This window comes from Styela clava, chromosome 1 (genome assembly GCF_964204865.1).
Source record: "Styela clava chromosome 1, kaStyClav1.hap1.2, whole genome shotgun sequence".
NCBI lineage: Eukaryota > Metazoa > Chordata > Ascidiacea > Stolidobranchia > Styelidae > Styela > Styela clava.
Genome location: NC_135250.1, coordinates 27,380,998 through 27,408,948, shown reverse-complemented (window position 1 = coordinate 27,408,948; position 27,951 = coordinate 27,380,998). Strand labels below are relative to the sequence as shown.

The 27,951-nt window shown below is 30.3% G+C and overlaps 2 protein-coding genes across 2 annotated transcripts; both read left to right on the top strand.

The window, feature by feature from the left end:
• Positions 1-5,152: 5,152 nt before the first annotated feature.
• Positions 5,153-7,146, top strand: LOC120335132 (intelectin-1-like). The gene is made up of 5 exons (XM_039402626.2): positions 5,153-5,258; positions 5,385-5,476; positions 5,801-5,972; positions 6,191-6,276; positions 6,530-7,146. The coding sequence occupies exons 1-5, from the start codon at positions 5,191-5,193 to the stop codon at positions 6,631-6,633; spliced, it is 522 nt and encodes a 173-aa protein (XP_039258560.2). The 5' UTR covers positions 5,153-5,190; the 3' UTR covers positions 6,634-7,146.
• A 15,005-nt stretch (positions 7,147-22,151) lies between these two features.
• Positions 22,152-27,655, top strand: LOC120335029 (intelectin-2-like). The gene is made up of 8 exons (XM_078115152.1): positions 22,152-22,310; positions 22,675-22,967; positions 25,325-25,444; positions 25,529-25,646; positions 26,021-26,074; positions 26,561-26,652; positions 26,908-27,070; positions 27,474-27,655. Exons 1-8 carry the CDS (start codon positions 22,244-22,246, stop codon positions 27,653-27,655), a joined length of 1,089 nt encoding a protein of 362 aa, XP_077971278.1. The 5' UTR covers positions 22,152-22,243.
• Positions 27,656-27,951: the final 296 nt, after the last annotated feature.

Here is a 27,951-nt window from a genome sequence, read left to right as displayed (position 1 = left end):
GGGTCACCAAAGGGGCAAGGGAGTACTAAGGTTTAGAATGAATAGGTGTATATAATAAAATGACTCTTGCATCACGTATACCTTTGCTAAATTTTGTCATGTGACAAATTTGCTAAAGAGCGTCTACAAAATGATACTGCAGTTTTCGAATAAAAAAAGTTAATATTTATCAATTAACAGTCTTGCTGCACAGAAATATAGGTGGATTTTTGTTAAAATGTTATGGAGTTACATTTGTGTTACTAAAAAATAAAACTCTTGAAAAACTGATATTAATTAATGAAAATTAAATATTTTTTATTCGTGGTGGACATCATCGTATTTGTGTCCTGGCCTAAGCTTTGAAACATTTTTTATATTATGCAACAAGGATGATTCCTTTAATCAAAAAATTTTCAACATACAATTATTTACGCAGTTGTTTTCTTAACAAATGACCTTTTATATACTATCCTAAAATTAGGTTTTTAGAAGATCGAATGCTATTACTCATTGTATTGTTTACAAAAAAATAGATTAGCAAAATAAGATAAATTGATTATCAAAAATAATTTCAATAAAGTTTTTGTGGGATGCTTGCAGTGACCTAGCCTAAATGAGACGCATAAATATTTTAATTATTTATTTTTAATTAATTAATTTTTTATTTAAATGCCTTCATTTATTTTGGTAATTCGCCAAAGGGTACATGGACCAATTAATATACTTATGCTGTTTCATTGAACCATATACACATAAGGCCACCGGAAGCTGTTATGAAACACATGACACTTGAAAATCAATTATGATAGAAAGATATTGTAGGCGACAGTTCAGATACTTTCCGTTCATTTTGCACATTTTAAATACAATAGTATGGTTGAATCTTCAACCTTTGTATATAACACACTAGAAAGTAGTCATTGTCGTTAAGATAATTCTTCCTTTTACTAAAAAGAATCTACATCATGGCCAAAAGTTCAAACTTTGATATGTTTTGGGAAAACATCATTTTTTGTACATTCCTATGCCTAGTTCCCGCAGTTCAGATAATTATACATGGCGGTAATCCTATTTTGAATAAGGTTATTAAGATTATAGAACTGCACGTGTGTCAAAAACCAGTATTCACGTGGTGCAAATATTAAAAAAGAATCCTGAAAACGTTTACTCTAAATATATATCGATGGGATTTCCAATACATAGAAAAGAGCAATTCAGTACCCGATACCTGATATGTTACTAAAGTTCAAATATGGAGGAGTAATTTATAATTTTCTTCTTCATTTTACTAAGCAAAAACAATCTCATTATCCAGTCATTCTACGACGTATTTTTCTATTTGGGGCAAGATTTATAAGCGAACACAATAGAAAATATATTAAAAAAAATTTGGTTTATTTTTAGATTTCATCATCACCAAATATCAGAATGTCTACAGCATCTTCTTGCAATGAATTACTGAAAGAAGGAATCAGAAAGAGTGGAATTTATGACATCAAACCAGAACGCGAATTTGAGGCAATCGAGGTAGAATTATCTTTTGTTCAACATAATTGATGATTTTGTAATTCCGAATTGAGCATGCTTCATAAAATTAAGCAAATGTGGAACCTATTGGTCATTTTGATAAATGGTTATTGCTTTTCAAGGCATTGGGTTTTTGCTGTGAATATTCGCTTATCGCAGTAACTAATGTGCGAATCGACTTTATGGGAACAAGTTTTCATTCCGCATGTAGATACTTCTTCCCCCACGTTTCTCCTCCAATCGTTTTGGCAAGATTGGTAGTCAGTTAAAGTTCTACTCTAGAGAAAACTATGCGCGGCTTTCGTCTTCATTTGTATTAGAGCATTGTTCTCTCGTTTTTTCTAAAAGGCATATTGTGACATGAAAACAGACGGTGGTGGCTGGACTTTGGTTGCTAGCATACATGAGTCAGACATAACAAAGAAATGTGACGACAAAGATCGATGGGCAAATTACAAATCAAGTAGTGAGAGTAAGGATGTAAAAGTAGCCAACAATAGAAAAAAGTGTCGTACATTGTCAAACTCAAAGGTCTTTATAATACAAAACTTATTATAGACATCTTGAGAATCATTGAATACATCGAATACATTTGAGAAAACTTTTTCCATAACTTAATATCATTTTTAATTTTATAGTATTTTGAAAAAAATAGTTCTAAACAATATTTTTGTTTTCTCTATTGATCTATTATTTTAATTGAATAGTATTTTTATTTACAGAAAATAATAACTGGGAAAACAAAAAAATATTCGGAGATGTGCGAAACTGTACAAATGATGACTACAAGAACACCGCTTACTATGCGCTGAATGTGAGTAAACGTATTAGAAATGAGATGCTGTATGAATTGTTCCAAGTCGTTGTTACGTGTTATTTTGAACTAAGTCACAGAGTCGAGGAACTGGTTTATAATAGCTGATAGACTACATTCATGATCGCTGCATTTGGAGTGTCCCACAAAGAAATTTTTTAAACTTAAAGGCTTCATTATTGTAATTGATCATTGAATTATTTTTTTAATAGCTAACGTTTCATATATTTGTAATTTTTAACCCTAGAAATAAGTTTTATATTTCTCTTATAGGCCAAAGATGTCATGATATGGCATGTTGCTTCTAACACCCCACTCGCATCATTAAAAAGTCGAGCACATCTTCGTTACAAAACAAAAAATCATTTTTTACAAAAAGCTGGTGGAAATCTGCAATCTCTGTACTCTGAAAGATATCCTCTTGTTATAGAATCTGGTATTGTAAAGTTTCTTGCGGTGCATATATAGTTATATTTATACCTACTTTGACTTTTTTTTATTAATGTTGCAATGTATTTGAAGGCCCTAGATTAAAGAAAAATAGAAACAGTTTTTTTTTGATATATTATACTTTTATAAATTTTTATTTGAACTTTTTGAAATAAAATATTAATGTATTATACCCAGAAAAAGATGAACTTTTTGCAATGCAAAGATCACGATCTGTCATACAAGCATTGAAAAAAAAATCTTCAGCCATTCAAGCAATCATTCCGAACTGGTACACTTATTCGTATGTGCATAGCGGAAATGTAAACAACAATATAGAAAACAGCTTAATGTACAATTCAAATGGAAATTTCGTAAGGCGATATTTTGTATGAAATTAAAATATGTATGACATATCTATTTAAACAGCAAAAATATAAAAGAATAAGGTTTAAACATACAAATAAATTACGTTATTGGGAAGATTCTTTTCAAGTTGGCATTTTTTGATTCATCCTCAGGTACATAATTCAAAATAAATTTTATAGAGAGTTTTTTCTATAACATTGGTAACTATGACTACAACAAATTTGTTTAAAATTATGAAATCATAGAAAAATTACACAACATTCTAGAAAATGACTGAATGGTATTTGGACAATCTTGGCGAAAGGTACGCCAAATAAAGGCCAAAAAAAGTTTATGCCATTCTTATTACACAGTCCCTATCGATTAGTATAACAAGCAAATTAACTTTTATTTCTTCAGATCAACTTTCGAAACTCAAGACGGGGTATTAATCTAAATTACGGTTTCATGCACAACTCGTAAGTCTAAAGTTGTAACTATCACATCGGTTCGAATAGTAATAAATAAATAATTGTATCGTTGATAACTGGATCGCCCATTTGGTCTTATGTAAATTTTAACATTATCATCTATTGGGTCGCATACTTTAAATTTTGCTCGGGTCTTTTAAGCGCCATTTTGCCAAATTCAACGAAAGCAAGCAAGTTTTAAAAAGCCGTGAGTAAGGTTGTTGATCAAACGATTAAGGGAATGGCCATACATAACGGGCTCAGTAAAATGGGTGACAAACTTCAAAAATGTGCAAAAAATGTAGTGTTTAAAATGTATTATAATATTAACCTGCTTTGGAAATTATTTAGACCTTATTGGAAGTACAACACGGTATCTACAAGAATGACTCAACCTTTCCTTATGGTAACCGTAATAGCAAACGATAATAAATATAGTGAATATTTTCAGACTGAGGTAAGTAATTTAATTCATAAATATATTGAACAATAGATATTTTCATTGCTTAGATCTTTTCAAAAACTTTCTATTCAACCTATTCAAATAAAAAATATTACACTGATATTATTGAGACTACAATTCTGGATCTCAAAATAAAATCAATGGAAATGTGATTATCGTAACACTTCAACAATTTCACCAGCACAAAACTATTATAATGATAATTACACAATATAAATCCCGCCTTTTAACAGGTAAGTTCCAATCGTCGTAGTGATGATTATCGCGAGCTCCTTGAAAACAGTATTCGAAGTGGGAATTTCGTGTTGCAATATAAGGCTGTGCATGCCTATAATCCATCTTCCGTCACTATCTGCGAACTACATTTTATAATAACTAACACAATTGTGAGTAGCAATCGCATATATTCGTATTGAATTTGTCAATTAATCGATTTTGAAAATTCAAATAAACTCTCGAATTGATAATGAAAAATTAGAATAACAATTAATGACAAATGATGGAATCAATTACTTTTTATGTTATATCTTTCACATTACAGAAAAACCTTTACAAGACGTTTTTAGGGATTCAAGGATTAGAAAAAAAAAACAGTTTACAGTTGAATAATAGTTTGCAATATATCTTTCAAATGCTTAGAAAAAGTTATTTTTCAATAAATTGTGGCTGTTTGTTCTACAATACCTTGTTATTAATATTGATATTACTAACGTCTCATTTATCAAGTGAGTGCAAAGTAAAGATCTGAATATAATTATAACACGAAGACGAGGAGTGATTAGTCGGGTTAACTTAATCTTTAGCAGAGAATTTTTTTGGTAATTAATGTTGATTTTATCAGCTCCTTTGATAAATTTACTTTAAATACACAGTCGTCGTAATCATTATATTTTAAATTGAGTAATTGAATTTGGCACGGAAAAAGGTAAAGAATCTGGCATCTAACCATTAGTCTCATGGCAAGCAATATTTACCATAATAATATTTTTATGACGATATAATCAATAATATATTGATGATTTCAATTTTTGCAATTTTTATCAAAGAATTCGAGCTATTCGAAATTTAGAACAGTAAAGATTTAAACTTTTTAGAACTGGAGATCAACCATTCCAAAATCCTTCAGACGAAGTTACTCAAGAGGGTCAAGCAGTAGTATGACAAATCATTTTATAGTAGATGGAAGTCCTAGTAATATTTTGATGGGCTACATGCTTCTGACAAGGTTAGCCAATAGAATTGACGATAAGAATAAATCCTTTTTTTATAATTTTCATACAAATTTTTATTGTCATCAATTTTGGTGATTAACTGAATAAAACTCTAATCTCAATTCAAATTTTGTTTCTAGTATTCCAGAAAAAAACATTACTCTATTGCAACTTAATGAAGTAGCAAACAATATTTTACAGACTGTTTCGAACCTCAGAAGCCTATTCAATGGTAAATACAAGTTTATTTCACATGTTGAGTAAGCTAAAATTTGATATTTTACCAATAATGCTGAAACTGCTTTAAAGTAAAATAGTTCCAAAAATAATTCTACCCAAAAACCGTTTAAGAAAATTGGATTGTACAATAAAATCTATCATGTATGATAATGTGTATAAATATTATCGTACAATGATCATACCAATTTTGCTGCCAAAATGAATTCTGTATTTATGATTTTATAAAACCACATCGTTTTAATTATCTACAACTTGCAAAAAATTTAAAACTGTATAATTGAGAAAATATTTATGGTTTGGATAAATATCAATTTAGAAAAATCAGAAAATGGTGGATTAGTAACACCAGTCATCTTTGACGAGGGAAATACGAGTGAAATACTTCAAATGATTCCACCAAATTACAGAAACTCAGTTGAACCAGGATATCTTCAATTTCGAGCCTACAATTCTACAGGATATCCGAACGCATTGTGCCCAGGGATAAAGTAAATATTTGCAAATAAATTAAAATGTCTTTTAATTCTGAAATCTTATCTGTACAATTTATTGCAAATACTGTAATTTTTTAGAAATTTTTGTAAAGACAGTTTTGATTTTCAGTTTTTGAACAGCACGTTAAGTTAGCCAAATTTTAACTTTAATCTTCACGCATACATAACTGGGTTATTTAAAATAAAATTTGCTCTATGCTTATACTATTCAGAATGCTTTCTTACTACTCACAACAGCTTTGCATTGGTGGGGTCTCCGAAGATGTTAGTCAATCTGGAACCTGTGGTGACTTTGCAGGTAGTAGTCTATCAAATCTATATTATACAATGCTATCAATATATCAATGAATGAAATAAATGAAAGGAAATTTTTCAAATTCGTTGGGCAAAAACTTTGTGAGTACAAAGACGTCAAAAATATCTAATGTTTCATTTGAAGCCATTAGTTTGATATATAATGAAATTACTTCAAACTACTACAATGATTTCATTATAATTTAGTATCAGTAAGATGATGAAAAATCGAACCAATTTACTTTTTCATTTATTAGGTTGGGCGGGAAAAAAGACTGATGTCATCTATTCAGACGTTGCAATTGGGAATGCACACTCTCAAAAAGACATCTCTTCTGCAATACTGATTTTCTATCGTTGATTCATATTACCACAGATCAAGATTCTAGCCTATACAATTCAGTCACGCTAGCCATGGCAGTTTCTTGTCCTGTAATAATTTCGGGGACATACAATACTACACCTATATAAGTACTATATATGTACATATACCGTATATTAAATTCAAATCGTTACGATCAACACCTATTTCATGGCATCTTTAAAACGATAATGCTCGAGTGACAAGTTTGTTGGAAGTTTTTTGGAATTTACTCGTCGTTTTACAGACATTATTTCTTTTTGAGCATGTATTTGTCTTAATATTCTTAACCTATTTATACTGGTAAACAGTTGCAATTTACACGTGATTGTGAAAATATCCATTACTTACTTTGCTGATGTAACATTCTCTATTGAATTGCATTCATCCTTTATTTTTTCATCTTTGTTCGTCGTCATCTCAATGTTTGAATTAACTGTTTAATAATTAATATGCACAAACAATCCCTAGAAGAAAATCAATATTTTATATGCAATTTCAATTTTATTTGCTTTTGACTACTCGAGGGTTTACGAACAATCCATACACAAGAAGTTGTAATATTATGACCATTAAATAATGTATTAATGGGAATAATAAAATAATACTCCAGTCGAAATTTTTATTGTATCTCGTTCTTATTTATAATAGTATATAATGAATAGAATATTTCAATGTAAAGAGTTCATTTTTCATTACAGGTTTTCATCATTTGTGAATAACTGGCAAATTTAATAATAAAAAATAAACGGAAACCGATTTTTGTCTTTTTATTGGTCGATAGTTTGAATTATGTGCTTATTGATATTACAAATTATTAAATCCATTTTCCGTGAGTGTATGCATGGAGTGTATAATCAAGATTTAGCACATTAATAAAGCATATGAACAGAAACATATATGTATTTTGTTTGCACATCGCTCAAGTTAAGAATGTAGAAAATTCTATAGGTCATTATCTAGGGGCTGATTATCGTCATAAATGCTCATGATTCCAATCAAATCTCAAACTCAAGGACCATATTTGTCACGTTTGCTAGACATTACGTTCTTGAGTTTGCAATCAACAAAACAAAATTATAAAATTTGCACAACAAACCCACGATAAAAAAAGTTGGTAACTTCTCTAATTGCTCATGATTTTCATCATATTGTTCGTCACAGCTTCAAGCAATACATAACAAAATATTTAAATCTAATCTTGATCGTTAGTTGTTATGGCGTTTCAACTCGATTGTCAAGGTCATTGATAGGATTATATACCGAGTCATTAAAAAATACTCAACATCAACTATTTCCGCCCTGAGGTCATAAATAGGTCTATTTCGTTGTTTAGGATTATACAATATTTGTAATGACGATTGTAGTACAGTATTTCTCAATCATTTTAGGTCGCGACCACCCTTTTAGAATTTACCGCCATGTCTCGCATCCTACCACAAAAATAATTAGCTAACAATAAGCTACAAATAAAATATATATTAAGGCGAAAGTATGTTTTCTTTAAAAACACGTTGGAAATCGTCGTGGATGGAACGTAAATATTCAAAATAAATAAATGTAAATATCCAAAATAAGTCAGGCAAGATCATATCTAACAAATATTTTTATTTTTAAATCAGCTTCACGCCCACTTCAAAAAATTGCCTACGCCACCTCGTGGCGCGGGCCTCCCCGTTTGAGAACCACCGATATAATAGATTCAAATTCCTAACGAAAAATATGAAATATACCGAGATATGAATATTTAAATCAAATTTGTTTAATTCTTGTTGGTCAACGTAAACGTCACCTTATATCTGATTGAGGATAAGTAATTTTTTAACATAACATGATGTTGGAAACAGTCGGAAGTTATGTTCGCTTAAATTCTTCTTTTTTATACATTTAAAACAACTTGAGAAAGGATGGTTTGATAGTATCTACTGTGTGCTGTGTTCAACAAGAAGAGAAAAAATGTAGTTTTTCAAAGAATCACACCAAGTCTAAAATCTTCAGTTGTACTTGATCTATTAGGAAATATAAAAATATTGCATTCATATTCTACATTCAGCTTCTGTTGTCATTTACATATTCCCGAAACTAAACGACTTCTAAATTAGTTTTTAATTTACTATTTCAATCAATGATCAGATCATTTTATGCGATTTATAAATACTGCTTTTTAACAATGAATATAAGTCATCGTAAACATAACTCAATGAGCAACAAACTCATACAGCGTTGATACGTAAGCTTTATATACAGGGTGGCCCAAAAGTAGGTATACAGTTTTTTTATTTATTTTTTATTACCATCCAAGCAGCTAGGAAACTAATGTAAAATTCACACTTGGTTCATAATCTGAAAAAAATAAGCAATTTTTGTGGTACTTAACAAGTAACATAAAGTGAACTGCAAGTAGCTTCAAAGCATATAAACTAGTTTAATAACTGTATACCTATTTTTGGGCCACCACCTACTTTTGGGCCACCCTGTATAATAAACCCGTATTTAAATTTTCCCATGCATGTACAATCATTCTGAACTGCGAACAAAAACGGCCAACATACGGCCATAGCAAAACGAGTCGTTATGTACCAAAATGAGAGTAATATCTGAAGGTAAATGGTTCATTAGCAACCTGAGTGCTAATTTCAGACAGAGAATCTATTCATTGTTCTAAACTTGACATAACTGCACTACGTAAGCTACTTTAACATAACACATTTTACATATCTTAACACATAACTTTCGAAACTGAATAATCAGCGGCGGTACGAGTTATCTATTTACTGCGGTAACCAAAACAAAAGAAAAGAATGGGTTCATTGACTATCCCGTTATCCCAAAATTGGATTTTTAACGGTTGTCTGATGCTCATCACTGTATATTGTCAACTCTAATTAAATTAAAATTTTCGTCAAAATATTCAATATATCATTCGGTTTATTGCGCTCGATTGAAAATTGTTATTTGTAGTGTCATCTGTTTGAGATTTCATCGCGATGAGCAACTGCAATTTGGAATGCACAAAAACGAATCATGGTACTCCCGTAGCATGTGTACCAGATCAGGGTTAGGTCATAATTTTATTCCGATTTTCCTTATTTTCGTTTTATTATGAGTTCGGGGACTGTCTGTGTCAGCCAAGGCAATATACCCCATGCCCATAGGTTTCATTCCCTTACAAAACTTGATGTAAAATAGGCGAACAAAATAGTTACCTCAAAATTGGTAAACACACCTCTGGAGCGTCAGAATTATATTGTTAATATCTGATATTAATATCTAGCAATCTTTTGACTTTTGATTTGATTATTATTTTGATAAAATACACTGTTGCTTTAAATTCTGCAATATGTTTTATTATAATAATACAGCCATGAAGAAGTCTTTTCCAATATAAGAAAAAAAAAATGAAACGTCAAAAAGCCGTATAGCGCACGTGAAACCTAATTGGTAAATAACAGGAAGTATTCGGTAAATACCAGGAAATTACAACAGGAAAAATTATTAGGTATTAAAATAGAACTATATTGGGACTATTTTAACAGTCTCCACCTTGTGCAGAATCAGGAATATATTTGTAAATGTGTTGTTGAGTAAGTCTACTAGCATCAAAACTAAGTATTCAAATGATGATTAAACTTGATTGGAATTTAACGATTGGACATTTCAAACATTAATTTTGAGTAAAAGGATACAATCGTAATTTAAAGCGTTGAGTAATGTTTCATGTCAGTACTGAATATATATAAATTATAAATATAATATAAATTTATATGAAAAGAATGAAAGGATGAAATGGACAAATTAAAAAATTATGTTTATAAATGTTATGCAATAAAATACAATGTTGTTTCAGATTTTAAACAAATTGAATTTTTGCCTCAAAATCATGACATTAACACTACTTAACTTTGAAGCTATTGGAGATAGATTCGGTAATATTGTATTTTATTCTGTGAAAAGATTAAATTTATATTTATTCAAACGAAAACAAAATTCCAATAAATAGAGACTTGAAATATGAAATAGATATTCACATTTTACTGAATTAGAATAGTGTGTGCAAAATTTTTCATTTGATTGCACACTTGTAGTATTTATTATATTCTAACAAAATAATAATAGCATTACTCATGATTAATAGACCTTGTTATTCGAAATTCACTCCACGTCCATAACAATAAATGAGGCTTTCTGCTCTGGTGAACACAGTCCTCGTAAAAGCTAATGTTAAATTTGTTTTCTGTATGCCATTTTCAATTTGTCCGCTTGGGATTGGTTTTAAATGACTTTAGGTCTATTGCAGACCAGCATTGGCAAACAGTTTATGAAATAAATTCAAATCTTTTGATGGGCACATTTTAGGGCAACATCTTAATTCGTTGAGCCTAATCCGTATTGAATAGGTTATTGAATAAATGTTTTTTTTTAATAAGTCGATGTATATTAATATAATTATTTTTATCCATCTAACTTGCTAAGTTGATATTAGGGTGTTAAATTTTCATTACTAGCATTTTAAATTTTGTCTTGAGAAAATCTTGATTAGTGTCCACATATCTTAGCGATAGAAAATCAGGATTGTAGAAGAAATGTCTTTTTGTGAGTGTGCATTTTCGCTTGCAACGTCCGGATAAATGACGTCATACTTTTTTCCCGCCCAACCTAACAAATGTAAAAATAACATAGTTTTAATATTTGTTTCAGTTTCAAACTATTATGTAATATATAGTAAAACTATATATAGTGAATGTAATTCCTTCAAGCAATCTATATCTTTGCGTCAAATTCACTGCTTAATAATTCGAAATAAAGTATTTGAATTTCCATGTTCAGCTGTTCAAAAGTCCATGTCTGATTTGCTAATTCTCAAAATATTTTTAATAAGCGAAAAGTACAGGCGTGTCATACTTTCTAGGGCTCTCCATAAGTGTGTGTGCCAATAAGGAGGTAAATAATTTTGTTCGCCTATTTTATATCAAGTTGTTCAAAAGGAATAAAACGTATGGGTAAGGAGTATATTTACTTGACTGACATAGACAGTTCCCGAACTCGTAATAGAACTAAAATAAAGAAAATCGGAATAAAATTATGGCCTAACCCTAACCTGGTACACACACCTCGACATTATATTAGTATCTGTAATGATTCGATGTGTTATATATAGGATTAATAAATTAATACCAGCAAAGTCACCGCATGTCCCATGTTCTTTTGAGTCGTCGGAAACTCCACCAAAGCAAACCTGTCGTGAATTGTATGAAATCATTCTAAATAGAATAAGTTAGGTATGATTGAATTGTTTTGAAGTAATATCAACTATATCATATGTTGGCGAAAGTAAAAAATCCAGTAATCCAAAATGTTAGGCATCATTAAAAGTTAAAAATATTATAAATAAAACTTTTAAAGTTCTTCTATGAATTTAATGAGTAAGAGGGTCTGGATTTTTCAAAATAGCAAAATATAAATTTTCAATTTGGTATTTTTACGAATGTGGTAAATGAAAACTATTTAACAAGAAGACAAGAAACAAGAAATTTAAGCAATAATGCTATGCAAGTTTTAGATGATAGAAATATTCAATAAAATTCTGGATATCAATTTACAATAAAAATATGCAAATTTAATTTATGTAAAAATGATACTTGATTCCTGGACACAATGCGTTTGGATAACCTGTATAATTGTAAGCTCGGAATTGCAGATATCCTGGTTCAACTGAGGTTCTGTAGTTTGGTGGTATCATTTGAAGTATTTCACTCTTATTTCCTTTGTCTAAGATGACTGGTGTCCCTAATCCGCAACTTTCTGAATTTTCTAAATTGATAGGAATAATGTAATTTACTCAAAGTGTCCTAGTTTTTGATTGCTTGCTACACGTATGAAAATAATATTATAATTTATAATGATTTTATCCTTCAATCACTGTCTTGCAACAGACCGCGAGTCACCCGTCAAAACCGTTGATGTGGCCCTTGTCAACAAAATCAGACTTTAACCCATCAAGCTTAATATTTTTCTCCAACAGTTTAATTTTAAAAAGAAGTGAAATTACATAATATTTTTTGCTCTTGTTGCTGTGGTGAATCTTTTACAGTTTTGCCCGATGCCTTTATTACTTTGTGTTGTGAAGTGTAAGTGTGTAAGTGAAGTGATATTCGTTTTATCGAAGAGCATTTGATCGCGTGCTGTCTGGTATCTTTGTTTGTTTATTATAAGCCGGAGAACGTTGCTCGCGCGTTCAAAATACTTCGTTTTCAACTAACAACAGATTCTTTGTTTATTTTTAAGCTTTAAAATACTCATACAAATAAAATTGACCTTGTTGCAAAATGAAAATTATACATATACATAATTATACATAATTATAAATAAAAATATGATGACGTCACCGTAATTAAGAACACCCGGATCAAGCATGAATAATTTAAACTCAAACATGGGCTAATCAATAGCCGCATTCCGTATTTTTTCGTGGTTCAGCTAGATGTCTAATAATGGCTATACCACCCACCGACAACAAAGGTCGCACACTCTCGATAAAATACTTATTTTAGTTACAGGGAATATTTAAAAAAAATTTCATTTAAAATGAAGAATTGGTAACTCCTCATTTTATGTTAGAAGCAAACGCGACTTTACTTACCGTTAAAAATGTCTTTAAGACTGGATGCAGTCTGTAAAATTATGTTTGCTACTTCGTCAAGTTGATATATTGTAATGTTATTTCCGAGATGACTAAAAATAATTCAAAGATCTTTTAGATAATAATCAACCAAATTTTTCAAATAAATAAATATTATTTTCATAGTTCTTTTTGGTTAATTAGTGACTTACCTTGTCAAAAGCATGTATCCCATTAAGATATTACTGGGAGCTCCATCTACTCGAACGCGATTATAAATATTACTGCCAGACCCACTCGAGTGCGTCCGATAAAATGATTTTGGAACTGTTGATCTCCAGTTCTAGAAAAAGTATATTTACCTTACTTTTGTTAATTTTCATTAAATCAATTAAAGAAATCACAAAGATTAAATTTACAAACGTTTAATTAAATATAATAAAGATATCAGATTAATCATTTCAAATTGTAATGAATAGGTAGATTGTCTTTCTAAAGCAAAATACATTATACTGGAAAAACAAAAGTGTGACAAAACTAAATGGTATATACTCAATTAGACACAATTAGTCCTTTTGTTTAGAGATATTCAAATATCTATTTAACGATTCAACGTGATATATATATATCTGTAGTTATATGGTATTGCGATGGGGAAAAAGAAATGTACAGAACTAAATGAAGCATTTTTAAAATATCAATAGGTTCACACTGTGTTTAAAAAACTGTCCATAAACTAGATAACTATATTTTAACTTTTTACTATCGGGTATTCTATGCCGTGTTAAAAATTGGGAGTTGATACAGTTGGTAACGTTTTACTATTTTGTAAACATCGAATTTATAAACAAAAGTTATTAAAACTCGAAATTCTTGTCCTGTAATGTGAAAGATATAATGGAAGGTAGAATTAAAATATTTGTAATCACAAGCATTCTATATCAATTTGAATTTCAAATTAAATTATCAAATTCATTTTCACAATTCTAACCTTGAATGTTTAAAATATTGGTCAAGTCTTACTCACAATTGTGTTCGTTATAATGAAATGTAATTCGCAGATGGTGATGGATGATGGATTATACGAATGCACAGCCTTATAATGAAGAAGAAAATTTCCTCTTTAAATGCTGTTTTCTAGAAGATCGCGAAGGTCATCACTACGTCGATTTGAGAATACCTGTTTCAAAACAAAATAAATATATTAATAATAGTCGTTGCAATGTTTCACGGATTGCCTTTCTATTTTTGTTTTGACTGACTGAACTATTTCTTTGACTATTTAAAGCTGTAAGCACGAAAATAATATTGTACTTATTAGGCCGACTATATAATATTTTTCTACAGAAATCAATGTCTTCGCAGAAAATATCCATGTAAAACATGTAGTAAAACATTTGGTATTAACTATGTTTTTTAATGTAATTACGTACTTCGGTATGAAAATATTCACTATGCTTGTTTTCGTTTGCTATTGCAGTTATAATTAGAAAGGGTTGAGCCATTGTTGTGACTACCGCGTTGTATTTCCAGTTAGGCCTGATTTTTATTGAAAATATAAATTTTTCTGACTTTATTTCGTCTTTACAATTTTAAACAGAAGAGTTAAATATATAAAATTGCGTCATATTTCTTACTTAAAATTACAGTTTATATTAATTTTAAATAAGTGAAACCATAAAAACCTTAGGACGTTTTTATTTCTAGCAAATCTATTAAATTGGAGCTATTGGATTAGCAGTGGCTGTTACAACTTTACTTACGAGATATACATGCGTTCGTATTCCATACCGATCGAGCCCGATCTAGAGTTTCTGAATGTGATCTGCGTAAATGTTATGTAATGTAATTATTAGAGTAGATATACTGTATATAAAATAAATAAATAATATTCACTTTTTAAATGATTTTTGCGTGGAAAGTTAAATACCATGAGACCCAAATTTAGAATTACAAAATACACAATAAAGTGATTTACTTGAATTGCCCGAGCTCGTACTAAAATGACGTGCATTTCAAAAAATGTTTTTGTTCACATGTTTATTCTTGGTTATCTCGTTTTCATGGTGTTGAATTCAATATGTTTTTTGCATATTTGTTATAAATATTTTCTGGATAATAACAAATATCTCCTCACAAAATTTCCATCCGACTTGTACATTAAGCTGTCTTCTATATTGTTGTTAATACTTCCACTATGATTATATGAATAGGTATACCAGTTCGGAATAATTGCTCGAATCGCTGCAGAATTTTTTTCCAATGCTTGTACGACAGATCGTGATCTTTCCATGGTAATAAGTTTACCTTTTTCTGTTTATGATAAAGTAATACTGTTTGATTTGGCAAGTTTACATACCAATGGTCAATCTATTTATATCATCATAAAATTGTTTCAATTTTTTTTCAAATTTTGAATAACACTTTTTTAAATGTTGAGACAATTAAATCAACAAATATCACAAAATTCTATATGCCATACCAAGTTCTATTACAAGAGGATATCTTTCAGAATACAGAGATTGTAGATTTCCACCAACTTTTTGTAAAAAATGTTTTTTCGTTCTGTAACGAAGATGTGCGCGATCTTTCAATAAAGCGATTTGGGTGTTGGAAGTAACATGCCATACCATGATATCCCTGGCCTTTAATTGATGAAAACATGAAAACAAAAAACATTGAGAGGAACATGAAGCACGAAAGTTGATAAAAAGTTCATATTCTGAAATACAAATGTACTGACGCATATAATGGAGTAGAGATATGAATGCTCAACTTTGTTTATTTTTTGAAAACAATACAATACAAATATTATCCAATAATCATTTTAAATAAAAATTTTAAGTACAAATATTCCTGCACAGTACATCATGCAAATTAATTTAAATTTGCTCACATTCAGCGCATAATATGCGGGATTCTTGTAGTCATCACTTGTACAATTTTCAATATTTCCGAATATTTGTTTGTTTTCCCAATTATTGTTTGCTTTTGTTAAACATAATTTTATTTTTCAAAATATAATTGCAACAACTAAATGTCTACAATAAAAAAGATTCATTGATGCTAATAAATGTGGTTCTATAGACTCGGCATTTTTAATCAAGTAACATATTTTTATATGAAATTCTTATTTATGTGCACCTCTTTACAATCGTTTTCAAAATTTCAGTCATTGAAATTGAACGTTTTAAGATGAAATTCCCACATTGTATATTACAAAATTCTCCATGAGGTAATCTTTACATGTTGCTTCACACTAAATGTTTATAATGTTACTAATACTTGAAAAACTAGTCCTAATATTTTGCTTAGAGAAAAATTGAGTTTTAAGTATTTCATTGTATTTGCCCAGTGTAAATGTTTACTGTTTGCTATTTTACATGTGTATCGATTAAGCTTGAATTCAATATCTAAAAAACACGAAACTAACTCTCACCACTTGACTCGTAGTTTGCCAATCGATCTTTGTGGTCACGTTTCTGTGAAATATCTGATTCATGAACACTGGCAACTAGAGTCCATCCTCCCCCGCCTGTTTCCATGTCACAATATGCCTATGGAATATTACAATAATTGGAATTATGTTATAATTAAACAGATATAAATTATTTAAAACCTGAATAGACTTGTGAATATTACAAGATACCTCGATATTCTCAAATTTAAGCTCTGGTTTGATGTGATACTTCCACTCGTCATGATTCCTTGCTCAAACAATTCTTTACAAGATGTCGCTTCAGATCTTTGTACACTTGTTGTTGTAAGCTGTATATTAGAATATTCAAATCAAAATTTATTTTTGTCATTTTGAATATATTGAATTTAATTTTAATTCACATCCCAAAATTTTTATACAAAGAAATTACTTATTTTTTGTAAGGATAGATGAAGTTATTATTCAGAAATCACTTCATTTAGCATTATTGATAATATTCACGGGTTGAGTTATATAAAATGCCCTTTTTGGTCATGAACTTCTTCATTTTTCTGTCTCATTAAGAAAGGTTAAATTGAATTCATTTCCTGCAGTATCCGATCCAAATAAAATAACAAAGCATGCTATTGTTAAACCTTTGACATGGTGTATGGCGTGACAGCGTTTGTCAGCGAGTTTCAATGAATGTTTTTATAATGACGTACAAAACGAAACAAAGGACACGCCGGGTCATTAGTGACCTTATTGCTTTTAATTGAAATTCGTTTTTGAAATATTACCTCTCGCATTTTTATAATTTAATGATTGCAATTTCATGACAATAAATTATAAAAAATTTTCATCATTAAATGAATCATATGAAACAATGAAAAACGAAATACCTAATAATTTTGTTAACATTGGTAGGTGAAACAATGCAATACGTAAATGTGTTATACCAATACAAAAGTACAGACAGATTCAAAAAAAAAATTGGGAAAAGATCGATATAGGAATATCAATAGCTGTCAATATTCTTACTGGAAATTAAAATAAGTTTAAAATTAATGAAAACATCTTGAACCTTCGGCGTTGTGAAATTCAGTCAAAAAAAATGTGACTCGACTCGGCAAAAAATATATGGTGGCAGCCTTTTCTGAATCAATGCAAGAGCCCGAATGTCGTAACTTGCGGGACGATATGAGATTATATATTTGACTATATGTAAAAAATTATATATATTTTAAATTGCATTTAGTTCATTTACGAAAGAAAACCTAAATATTCACACAGATAATGAAATCGGTATTAGTGAGGATGAAGATATTCTCAAATATAGTATCAATATTTTTAAATAAATAAATATGTCATTTGTAACACTCATTTAAATATAAACACCAACCTGGTGATACAATAGCCATTGAGGGGTTGACGATCCAATAATTAAGACAACGGATATAGATGACAATGCTGCAAGAACAAAGATCCACTTTTTCAATGATTTTTGCCAAATGATATTAGTTGATGAGGACGAGTTGACAGGGATAGGGGATGGTTGTGATCGGCTGAATGTATTCTTATCCAATGGCTGCAAAGGCAGAGGTGGTGAAAAATGACGTCTAGTATTAAATTGCTTTGTTGATGACATTTTAACATACGGTCCAGTTTCACTTTCATGACGAGAAATACTGGCCACTGAAAAAGTATGAAAAATAATGTTTGAAATTTTACGTCAGACTCATTTCGTTCATTAAATTGTAAATCACGGAAAAATTCGCTAAAAATTTCTCAACTATAACAACACTTTATAAGTTGCGTTATTTAAATTTTGATACATTTTCTTATTGTTTGCAATGTATCTTGGTTATCAATAAATATAATTACTTACATATTCAATTGTTCTACCACAACATCCGTAGGAGTGTAAAATTGGTTTAAAACTTTTTTTAAAGCTTTGCAGCGTTTTTTTTTTATCTCATGTTACTATTTATTTATTAAATTCTATATAGTACCTTACTTTCGGATCTATCGTTATACCGCATGTCACATTCATAAGCGTTAGCATCATCACCGGATTGCCACATTTTTTTATCGTATCCAAAAAGCTTGAATCGTAAACAATTTTAAAACCAACCCAAATTTCTTTTGGTTTCAAGAAATTGAGAACGACAGCTAACTCTTTCCGTTGACTGTCAACTGAATGTAAATAGTGTTGCAAAATTGTTTTAGCCACGTGTGACCTAAAAATAAATAGAAATGAAAACATCGTGTATTTAGATCACAATTTTTCACTCGCATTCAATATAATCCTGATGAGAAAGGCAGCGCCAAATATAAATATAGGTAATATAAACAAATATACTAAATGCTCAATTCAATTTTTATGTACACCCAAAGAAGTTAACCCATGTCAGATAAATGAAAAACCAAGGTATATAATGTAAATATTTTTCCGTATTTCTTCCTGAGACCCGCGGGCCCAATGCGGTGCCACAAGAAAAAATTGTGCGACCCGTGGAGAAATGCCAATTTTGAATGGTTTGCGTCCCGAAAAATGATTTTTGAATTTAGTTTCATCTAGTTTGTGCCAGTAATTTTAATCTTTTGGCGTTTTGAAGCCTATATCTAAATTCTATTTATTATCTTCGCCTATGACGTAATCAATGTACTGTGTATCTGGGGCCCCCAGTAATACATGTAGCACACCCGTGGTATAAAACATACTTGCACTTCATTTTCACAATAATTTTATTCCTTCTCACGTGCGGACAAACACGGTCGTCACACGGTCATGATCCATGAATCATATAGCAAATATAGAGGAACGAAAGTAATGTGTTGACATGGATGGGTCAATACCGTTCAACCGTAGTGTAAATTTCTGACTGAGAATAGATTATAGAATTCTTTTTGATAAAGGTGGCGTTTAAAATTTGTCGTAGGTTGGGATATGTCAATCATACATATGCTTTAAGGTTATGTGGTATCGACATATTGTACACATTATATTCCAACAAAATTATTTTGAAATAAGAACCGCTGTTATTACCCGTCTATTGCAATTATAATAATGCATATTACATCCGCAACCTATTCTTTATTAAATACGTGAGATTATATATCAGTGTTAATTGGAAAAGTTATCTTAACATAAATTTTGAAGTAGAGTAATTTGAAATAAAATTCTATTAATTCACTATTGTTATTGAGGTAACTAGTTTTGAGGTTTGTATACTTACTTACTCATATACCTAGAGTAAATAAAATTATTTGACATCAGATTATTATAAAATAATGATAGTTCATAGTTTAAAAATTAAAATATTCTTCAAATCAATATTTTAGATATTTAGAGAGTCATTCAAAAATATTCTGCACTTCATATTATGTCAAAAGAAACACTGCTCTAAAAAATTCAATTGTAAAGTTAGTTTTTAGGACATAGTAGAATAAATTTGAATACCTCTTCTTTTTTCTGTTTTAAAGTATTCTCAAGCTTGCCAATACATGAATTTTTCACTTGCCAAAAATTCGCATATCAAGGGGTTATACATTTTTTAGGGTTTTTTCTTTTGAATAATGCTATCATATCAAAATTGTGATTCACGACTACCACTCCCGAATACATTTTTCAAGTCAAAAAACTCTTTTTTACTTATTGTCGATGAAATTAGTCAATAATTCGATAATATAGTTCGGTAATAATGGTAATATTAATTATGGTATATACACACTGATGGAAATTATAAGGTTTGAGACAGGCTGTTCATGGAATGTCGTAGTTAGGTTTTGGATTTTAGACTGGTAGGTAGAGCGCATTGCAGATGACGACTAACGTTATATTTAGTGTTTCGAAAGTTATATATTAGATTTATGTAATGCCCATCATACATTTCCTGAAATTGGGGAACATATTGTATAATTAGTGAGTTTAGTACAAAGGCTAACTCGATCTTAGAATTTTTGAATACAAGAACTGGATATATATATATATACAGATGAAAGTGATAAAATTGAGTGATGAAGAATAATGGACTGGCTTATTGTCCTATTGATTTGATAGGTATTTTCTTGCTATAGCGGGTTTGATTTGATATATATTTATATGGGCCGTTCACGTTTCATATTTTTAGTAATTATTAGCAATTATTAGTAATTAGTAACCTCAGTAATCGTTTCGATTGTTTCCGATCTTTTCATCCTGACAACAAGATCTACGCACTAGTCGAAAATCATATATTCGTCAAAACGTTCCAAAATAAATGAAGATAAAAAAATTCATATTGTGTGTTGATTGGCGAATTTTGTTTTAGCAAATGAAAAGTTCGTTTATTGGCAAGCTCGATGGTACTTTAGGCGATTTCACAACATGATAAAAGTTTCATATAAAATTTGTCCGCCACTTCTTTGTAACCAGTTTCACACCGAATGTGTAGTACAATTCAAATTTAGTTATAGGTCAGTGTTTCCTGTCACTGCTTTTGAAATTTAGGTGAAGATTACACTCTGACTTCACAAATTTGTTTTTTATTGATATTAAGTTATTGGAACAGTTTTTACATACATTTATATAATATACTTAGCCTATATAGCCTGGATAAAATACAATAAATAAACATTCGTCACAAAAATATAGAAAAACGAGTACTTTGTTTGTGTAGAATGTAATATACAGTAATAACAAAGCAAATTGATGAGTATAAGGATAGCCTCCCTATTTTGTGCAATATCATTTGTGCAGACGCTACATAACAATGAAATGCAAAGTTAAACTCGGGTATAAATGGGTAAAGATTGCCAACTGTTAAAATGCACCATACAGTAAATTTAGAACAATACCCTAATAAAAAATAAATTCAACAATGCCCTCTGAACTCGAACTTGAACTCGTCTTGACCCATCTAAGTCAACACATCATCATTTCCCAATGTGATTCATCGGGCATGACAATATGATGACGACCTGTTTTGCCCATAGCACAGAATGATTGAAAATATGATAAAATATTGAAGGAAAATTAGAGAACAGGTAATTTTATTCTTGAAATCAATGATATGTAACAAAAGCTTACATCTTGATACCGGAGTCTTAATAAGTAAGTCTTAATAACTGGCTTAAACACTATTACGATGACGGTGTCCATGTTATAAAGAAAAAATCAACCGTTTTATGGCAAATAACATTATTTTTAAAATTAAAAGATCGATATTCCTAATGAAAGCTGGAATTGCAAATATTTTGTTTGTAAGAGGATGCATCATCACCTTGGTTATGTTATGAATTTTGAGTATTCATAATTTGTGTTGTTCCAATCGGGGTTGTCTAATCTGTTTTATATTGAGTCAACGTGCGTATCAAAATGAGACATGTATACATAACGTTTCCACACGTTTTTTCAACCACATTTGTTTTGCTTTTTAGGGTCAAAAGAGGTTTTAAAGCATTGGTGCAAGCATATCCTATATTCAGTTGACGTTTAACAGCTAGAGTATAATGTAATGTCAAATTAAAATTCTTTTTCAAGGCAGTGTTTGGGAATTTGATGATTCGAGCATTTTAATAAAGTGAAAAAAATGTGGCAATCCGAAGATGATGGTAACGCTTATGAATGTGCCATGCGATATAAGAATAGATCAGACGGTAAGGTGTCATGTAAAACTTAATACCAGCATAACGACATCAAAAAGTACGATGCAAGAGCTATTCAAACCATTGAATATACTATTTTAAATATACTATTAATTTTACATTTCAAAGCATCTACTACCAGTACAATCGAATAATTAATTTTATTCATTTATAAACTAAACATTTATGAATAGAAAAAATATAATAAAATTTAAATAACGGCATATTATATACAATTTTAAAAATAAACCTCGGCATGGATACATTTGATATATATATATAGAATTCTTCCGTGATTTGTATTTTATTAAACGACATAAGTGTGATATAGATTTCAAAAAATTTGGATTTTATTTTTTTATCCATACATTTACAGTGGTCAGTATTTCTCGCCGTGACAGTCAAACTGGACCATACCTGAAAATGGCATCTATAAATAAATCCAATACTGGGCGTGATCTTCCACCACCTCGAAGTTTGCAGCCATTGGATCGAAATACATACAGCAGGACACAACCAACGCCTATCCCCATCAACCCGTTATCATCAACTGATACCAGTTCACAAAAATCTCTGAAAAAGTGGATCTTTGCTCTTGCTGCATTGACAATCTTATCCGTTATCTTAATTATTGCATCGTCAACACTTCAAAGCTTATCATACCAAAAGGTTGGTGTTCATATTTATTTATAAATGTGTTTTGAATGGGCAAAAATTCGAATCTGTAATGTGATGACTATTTATGAACACACAACGATAAAAAAACATTAATTTTGCGTAGGTTATATAAAACCCAAATATAATAACAATATATTTATTTATAAATATATTTATTATAATATATTTATAATAACAACAATATTAAATTTACACATCCAATTTGGCGTTATCAAGTGGACTATTCAGATATTAATTTTGGTGCGCAATAAAATCCAAACCAGTGACAAAAATTGTATGCATTTATTTTACGTTAAACTATTTAAGCAATAACTATTACTTTTACGGTGAATGTTTGCAGTTTACGACATATAATTTGCCATTTTACACTACATGCGGTCAGCGGAGGTGGTCCACTCCCCCTCCACACTTCGCTTCTAACGATGAAATATTATTTGAAAAAATCCACTTATGTAATAAACTTCATTCGTCTAGAATTATTTTATTAAACAAGTATTTCTATTTTTGTTGTGCTCGATTTATGACTAAAGAATAAATCCAGTGGTTTCCGTCACTATCACGCATATTGTTAACATTAACAAAAACAAATATAGCAAGACAACGGTAACGTTACTATTGTGAGAGAATTGGCATCAAATTGAAATAAAATATCTCTACATTTTTACATGATTATGTTGTTCTATTTCTGTATGGTGCGATTATCCGGCACAAAGATCAATCACGTCGTCCAAAAGGCATTGCGGTCGAAATTGCTTCTTGTTAGAGAGATGAAGTTCTCAGTTGATGGTCATATTTTGTCACGAAAAGTATAGAACGACCACAACCAGTAACTCTAATTTTTAAATTTCATTTTATTCTATCACTCTCGGGGATAAAATAGATAATTTGGGTAGAGTTCTTTTAAAACCACTGTCAAATAGTGTTTTTAATTGCGCGCGGTATCGTTTACTTTGGTTACATTGCAAATCACACTATCCAAAATATCGTTGAGATAAAAAAATTCTCTGGCGAGAATCTCCTAAAACAAAATTTATGATGATTTTTCGTTTTATCTTTAGTGCAATTGATATCGCTCTAATATTTACGTGAACATAAAGCGGGCGCAAATTTCAAGACTTTTTGTCGTGGTCAAAAAAATCCAAATTCCCCAGCTTCAACGTTACTTCGCCTATGTTCGCAACTAGGTTCAGCAGGATGTACATTTCGCGCAAAATATCTACTTGTCGGCAGCTCGGAAAAATTGGCGGAACGGATCAAAGTGTTTACAGACTTAAAGATCACATCACTCTGACGAATAAAATAAAAGAATATAAACAACGATGTGAAAATGTGTAACTAGCAACTTTTTCAGTTTTCCTTGTTACACCACTGATCCGGTCCACAATCGTAAATCCTTCGTTTACGTCTTTATGCAAAAGTTTGGTGGCTGTTTACAGTATGGCAGTAGTAGAATAATATAAATCTGGAGTATTTAATTTTGGCAGGTTTTAATACCTGGAATTTCAATGAAATAAAGATTACAGTTTTTACAATATTGTTTATTCGTATCATATTTATTTGATTTATACCACCTCCATACTTTTTGTTGTTGTTACTTATAGGTCACCTAAATACAAAATTGCGTACGAAAAGTGCAAATGATAACGCCGTTCAAAAGAACTAGCGACAATTAGATACCATTAAAATCAATTTATCTCAACGCCTGGCTTGTTTTAGATTTACTCACAGCTTACGTATTCATAAAAATATTTAGATACCCTGGTCAAACGTTCAAATACGTCACATATTGCTTGCTTTTCGGCAAGGTAACGAGTACAATGAAGTCATCTCGCGTGGTTCAAAAATTCATGAGCGATTAAATGAGGAAAATTAAATATACTCAAATTGATGAATTTATTGAGTGAATATATAAATAGATTTTCGTTGGGATATCTTATTTTACGAAATGGTGTACTTTTTTCTCCCAAAAATCAATCGTACGCCTTATAAGCCGGTGTACCTGATGTATGGATCCAGTAGTGATATGTCTACACAATAAACTGAGTTGTGCCTTATAGCCCGACGAGCCTGATGTATGCATAAAATCCCAATCTAAGCAATATATTGACAGTCGCAGTCGCCATATAACCCGGTTAGCCTTGTGGTCCGTAAAATACGGTAGTCATTGAATCAGCAGTTAAACAAAAATGCAGGTTTTCCGGTAGCAACCGCTACATGAACCGGAGAAACATTATGTAGTCCATTTTGAGTTCAATAAACAGATTCAAAACATTTGGAAAAAAAAAGTTGGTCAACTTACTAAAAAGAATTAGAGAAACAAATATTAATAAGAAATATTTTATTTGAAGCTTACGGCGCCAACCATGCAAAATAAAAAGGCATCTTCTTGTAAAGAACTGATTGTACAAGGAATCACAAATAGTGGGGTCCATTTTATCAAGCCAGAGTCAGATTTCAAAGAGATTGAAGTAAGATTCAACATTATATATTACATTATTGAACATTTAAATTTGAATTTCTGCAATCGATTTATTTTCACCTTTAATTTACAGGCATATTGTGATATGGAAACCGACGGTGGTGGTTGGACTCTGGTTGCCAGTATCCATGAGTCAGATATAACAAAGAAATGTGATGTCAAAGATAGATGGTCAAATTATATACCTAATGGTAGGAATGAATAAGCATAGTCATCAAATTTAAATTCAGCATAGCTCAAAGTTAGCTAGTAAAAACTAAAGTGAAATAATATAGTAATATTTTACAACCAAATTGTCCGATGCTTGTTAATAATTTAACAATGCTATTGTGTTCCTGGACATTTTGTAGAATCATAAAATATAATTATTCCTATTAACTTAATTTTATAAACGGCAATTTCTAATCTGTTTGTGAAAAGAGATCATATATCAGTTCAATGCTTTGAATACTATCAAGGCAGTTTTTTCAATATCTATTATTTTATGGATAAATAAATTATTAAATTTTGTTAAAAAAATTGTCTCATCCTACTCTTTCCCGAATTTAGTTGTTGTTATTTTTAGAAGGGGTCGACTATTTTGGTATTAACATAGTTGATCTATCTACGGAAAAATCAGGTAAGTTTTCGTTATCTTTTTTTTTTAAGCGCGTCTCTTGATCATGAAGTGCTACAGAAGCAGGATAAGAAATTGACGAAATATTGTCACACAATTAAAATAAGTTTTGAACTTTTTTGGTCTGATTTTTGTATTAAAGGTAATCATGAAAATTATTTGTCACATACATGAACACATAATAACGTTTATGCTAATATTATGTCTCGATGTGGAATGTAGCACAAAATACAACATGGCGTGCAGGGGCATTTTTGATTATCCGTGAACGCCCTTACAAACTAAACATAATTTCAAAACGAATGATGAAATCACAAATATGTCGCATCCATTTTTATTAATGATAATGAACATAAATCATAAACATTACATTTATTTGTATTCGTCTTGATAAAAAAACTCTACCTTGGGTATGAAATTTGTTTGTTTATTAAATAATATAATTTCACTTTGTCTGAAAATTTTGATATGGTCGTATTTCTATTACAGTTTCACTTAACTGGGAAAACAAAAGAGTATTCGGTGAAGTAAAAAACTGCACCTTTGATGACTACAAAAATTCTGCCTATTTTGCACTAAATGTAAGTTCCGTGAAACTTTTATTTACTGTTATAAAACTTAATAAAAGGTTTGGAACATAGACTTCATCAACGAGACTGAATTTCTTAAAATTAAAAACATTATTGTGTAGATTCAATAAAGCTATCATTCTGACACTGCCAAGTGAGGAAAGTCTATAATTCTAAAATACTTTTATTTAATAACTATTACTAAGTAAGTAAGTATGAACACAGAATTTAATTTTAAGAAAGTAATGAAAGTGTTCAACATTTTAGGCAAAGGACGTCATGATTTGGCATGTTTCTTCTGAAACGCCAATTAACAATATAGAAAGTCGAGCACATCTTCGTTACAGAACAGCAAACAATTTCTTGCAACAAGCAGGCGGAAACTTAAAATCGTTGTTTTCTGAAAGATACCCTCTCAGAAAAAAAAATGGTATATTTCTTTTGCTGGAATTTTCCGTTTTGAATTACTATTTTTATTTTTTTCATTGTCGGACACGGAATTGACATAAGGATCGTATTGTTGTTATGCTGTTGATGTTCTTGTTGGTGTTCTTCCTTCTATCGTTATAAAAACAATCAATTTTCCTCCCATTAATTACTAGACCAATTGCTGTATTTTTTTGCTAGAAGGCTTTTATTTATGCGTTTATTTATGTAATCCGTGTCCATAAATTGGGGCATAGCTCTCTTGTTTTAGATTATTATTGAAGAATATCGCCATGATGATCTTTGCATAGCTGTTTACCATTTTTTATAAATCAATGAATTTTATTTTTTCAAGTGTTTTATTTTTATCAGAATGGAATAAGTATATTTTATTTTATTAAATCCAGGATATAATCGAGTTATCTCGATTCAAAGATCAGAACTGGTCATCAAAGCCTTGGAGCAGCATTCTGAAACGATGAGAAAAATCATTCCGTATTGGTATACTTATCACTATGCTCATAGCGGAAATATAAACAACAATATAGAAGATTCTAGAATGTACAATGGAAACGGAAATAAAGTATAAAAATTTTCTTAACTTCAAATCTTTTTATTAATATGGTGGGTGCATGTTGTATGCGACCATCGCGACAAGGGTAGTATGTTTTGTTATGCATTTTGCCAACAATATCGATATTTTGCCGCACATAAATTAACCTGATCACATACATCTACGTCACAAAAAATTCACCAAATACGTAACCAAATTTTCGCAATCGTGTATATATCGTATAAATCGTGTAATCCTACAAATAATGGACAGAGCAACAACTTAGAAAAAATAAATCTCGTATAATTATATTAAGTGAACACAGTGCGATG

Coding starts and splice junctions, on each gene's coding strand:
- LOC120335132 (XM_039402626.2), top strand. CDS start 5,191: ATGACAAATCATTTTATAGTAGATGGAAGTCCTAGTAATATTTTGATG. Junction 5,477..5,800: donor CCTCAGAAGCCTATTCAATG/GTAAATACAAGT, acceptor ATATCAATTTAG/AAAAATCAGAAAATGGTGGA. Junction 5,973..6,190: donor GCATTGTGCCCAGGGATAAA/GTAAATATTTGC, acceptor TATACTATTCAG/AATGCTTTCTTACTACTCAC.
- LOC120335029 (XM_078115152.1), top strand. CDS start 22,244: ATGTGGCAATCCGAAGATGATGGTAACGCTTATGAATGTGCCATGCGA. Junction 22,311..22,674: donor ATATAAGAATAGATCAGACG/GTAAGGTGTCAT, acceptor ATACATTTACAG/TGGTCAGTATTTCTCGCCGT. Junction 27,071..27,473: donor CCCTCTCAGAAAAAAAAATG/GTATATTTCTTT, acceptor TATTAAATCCAG/GATATAATCGAGTTATCTCG.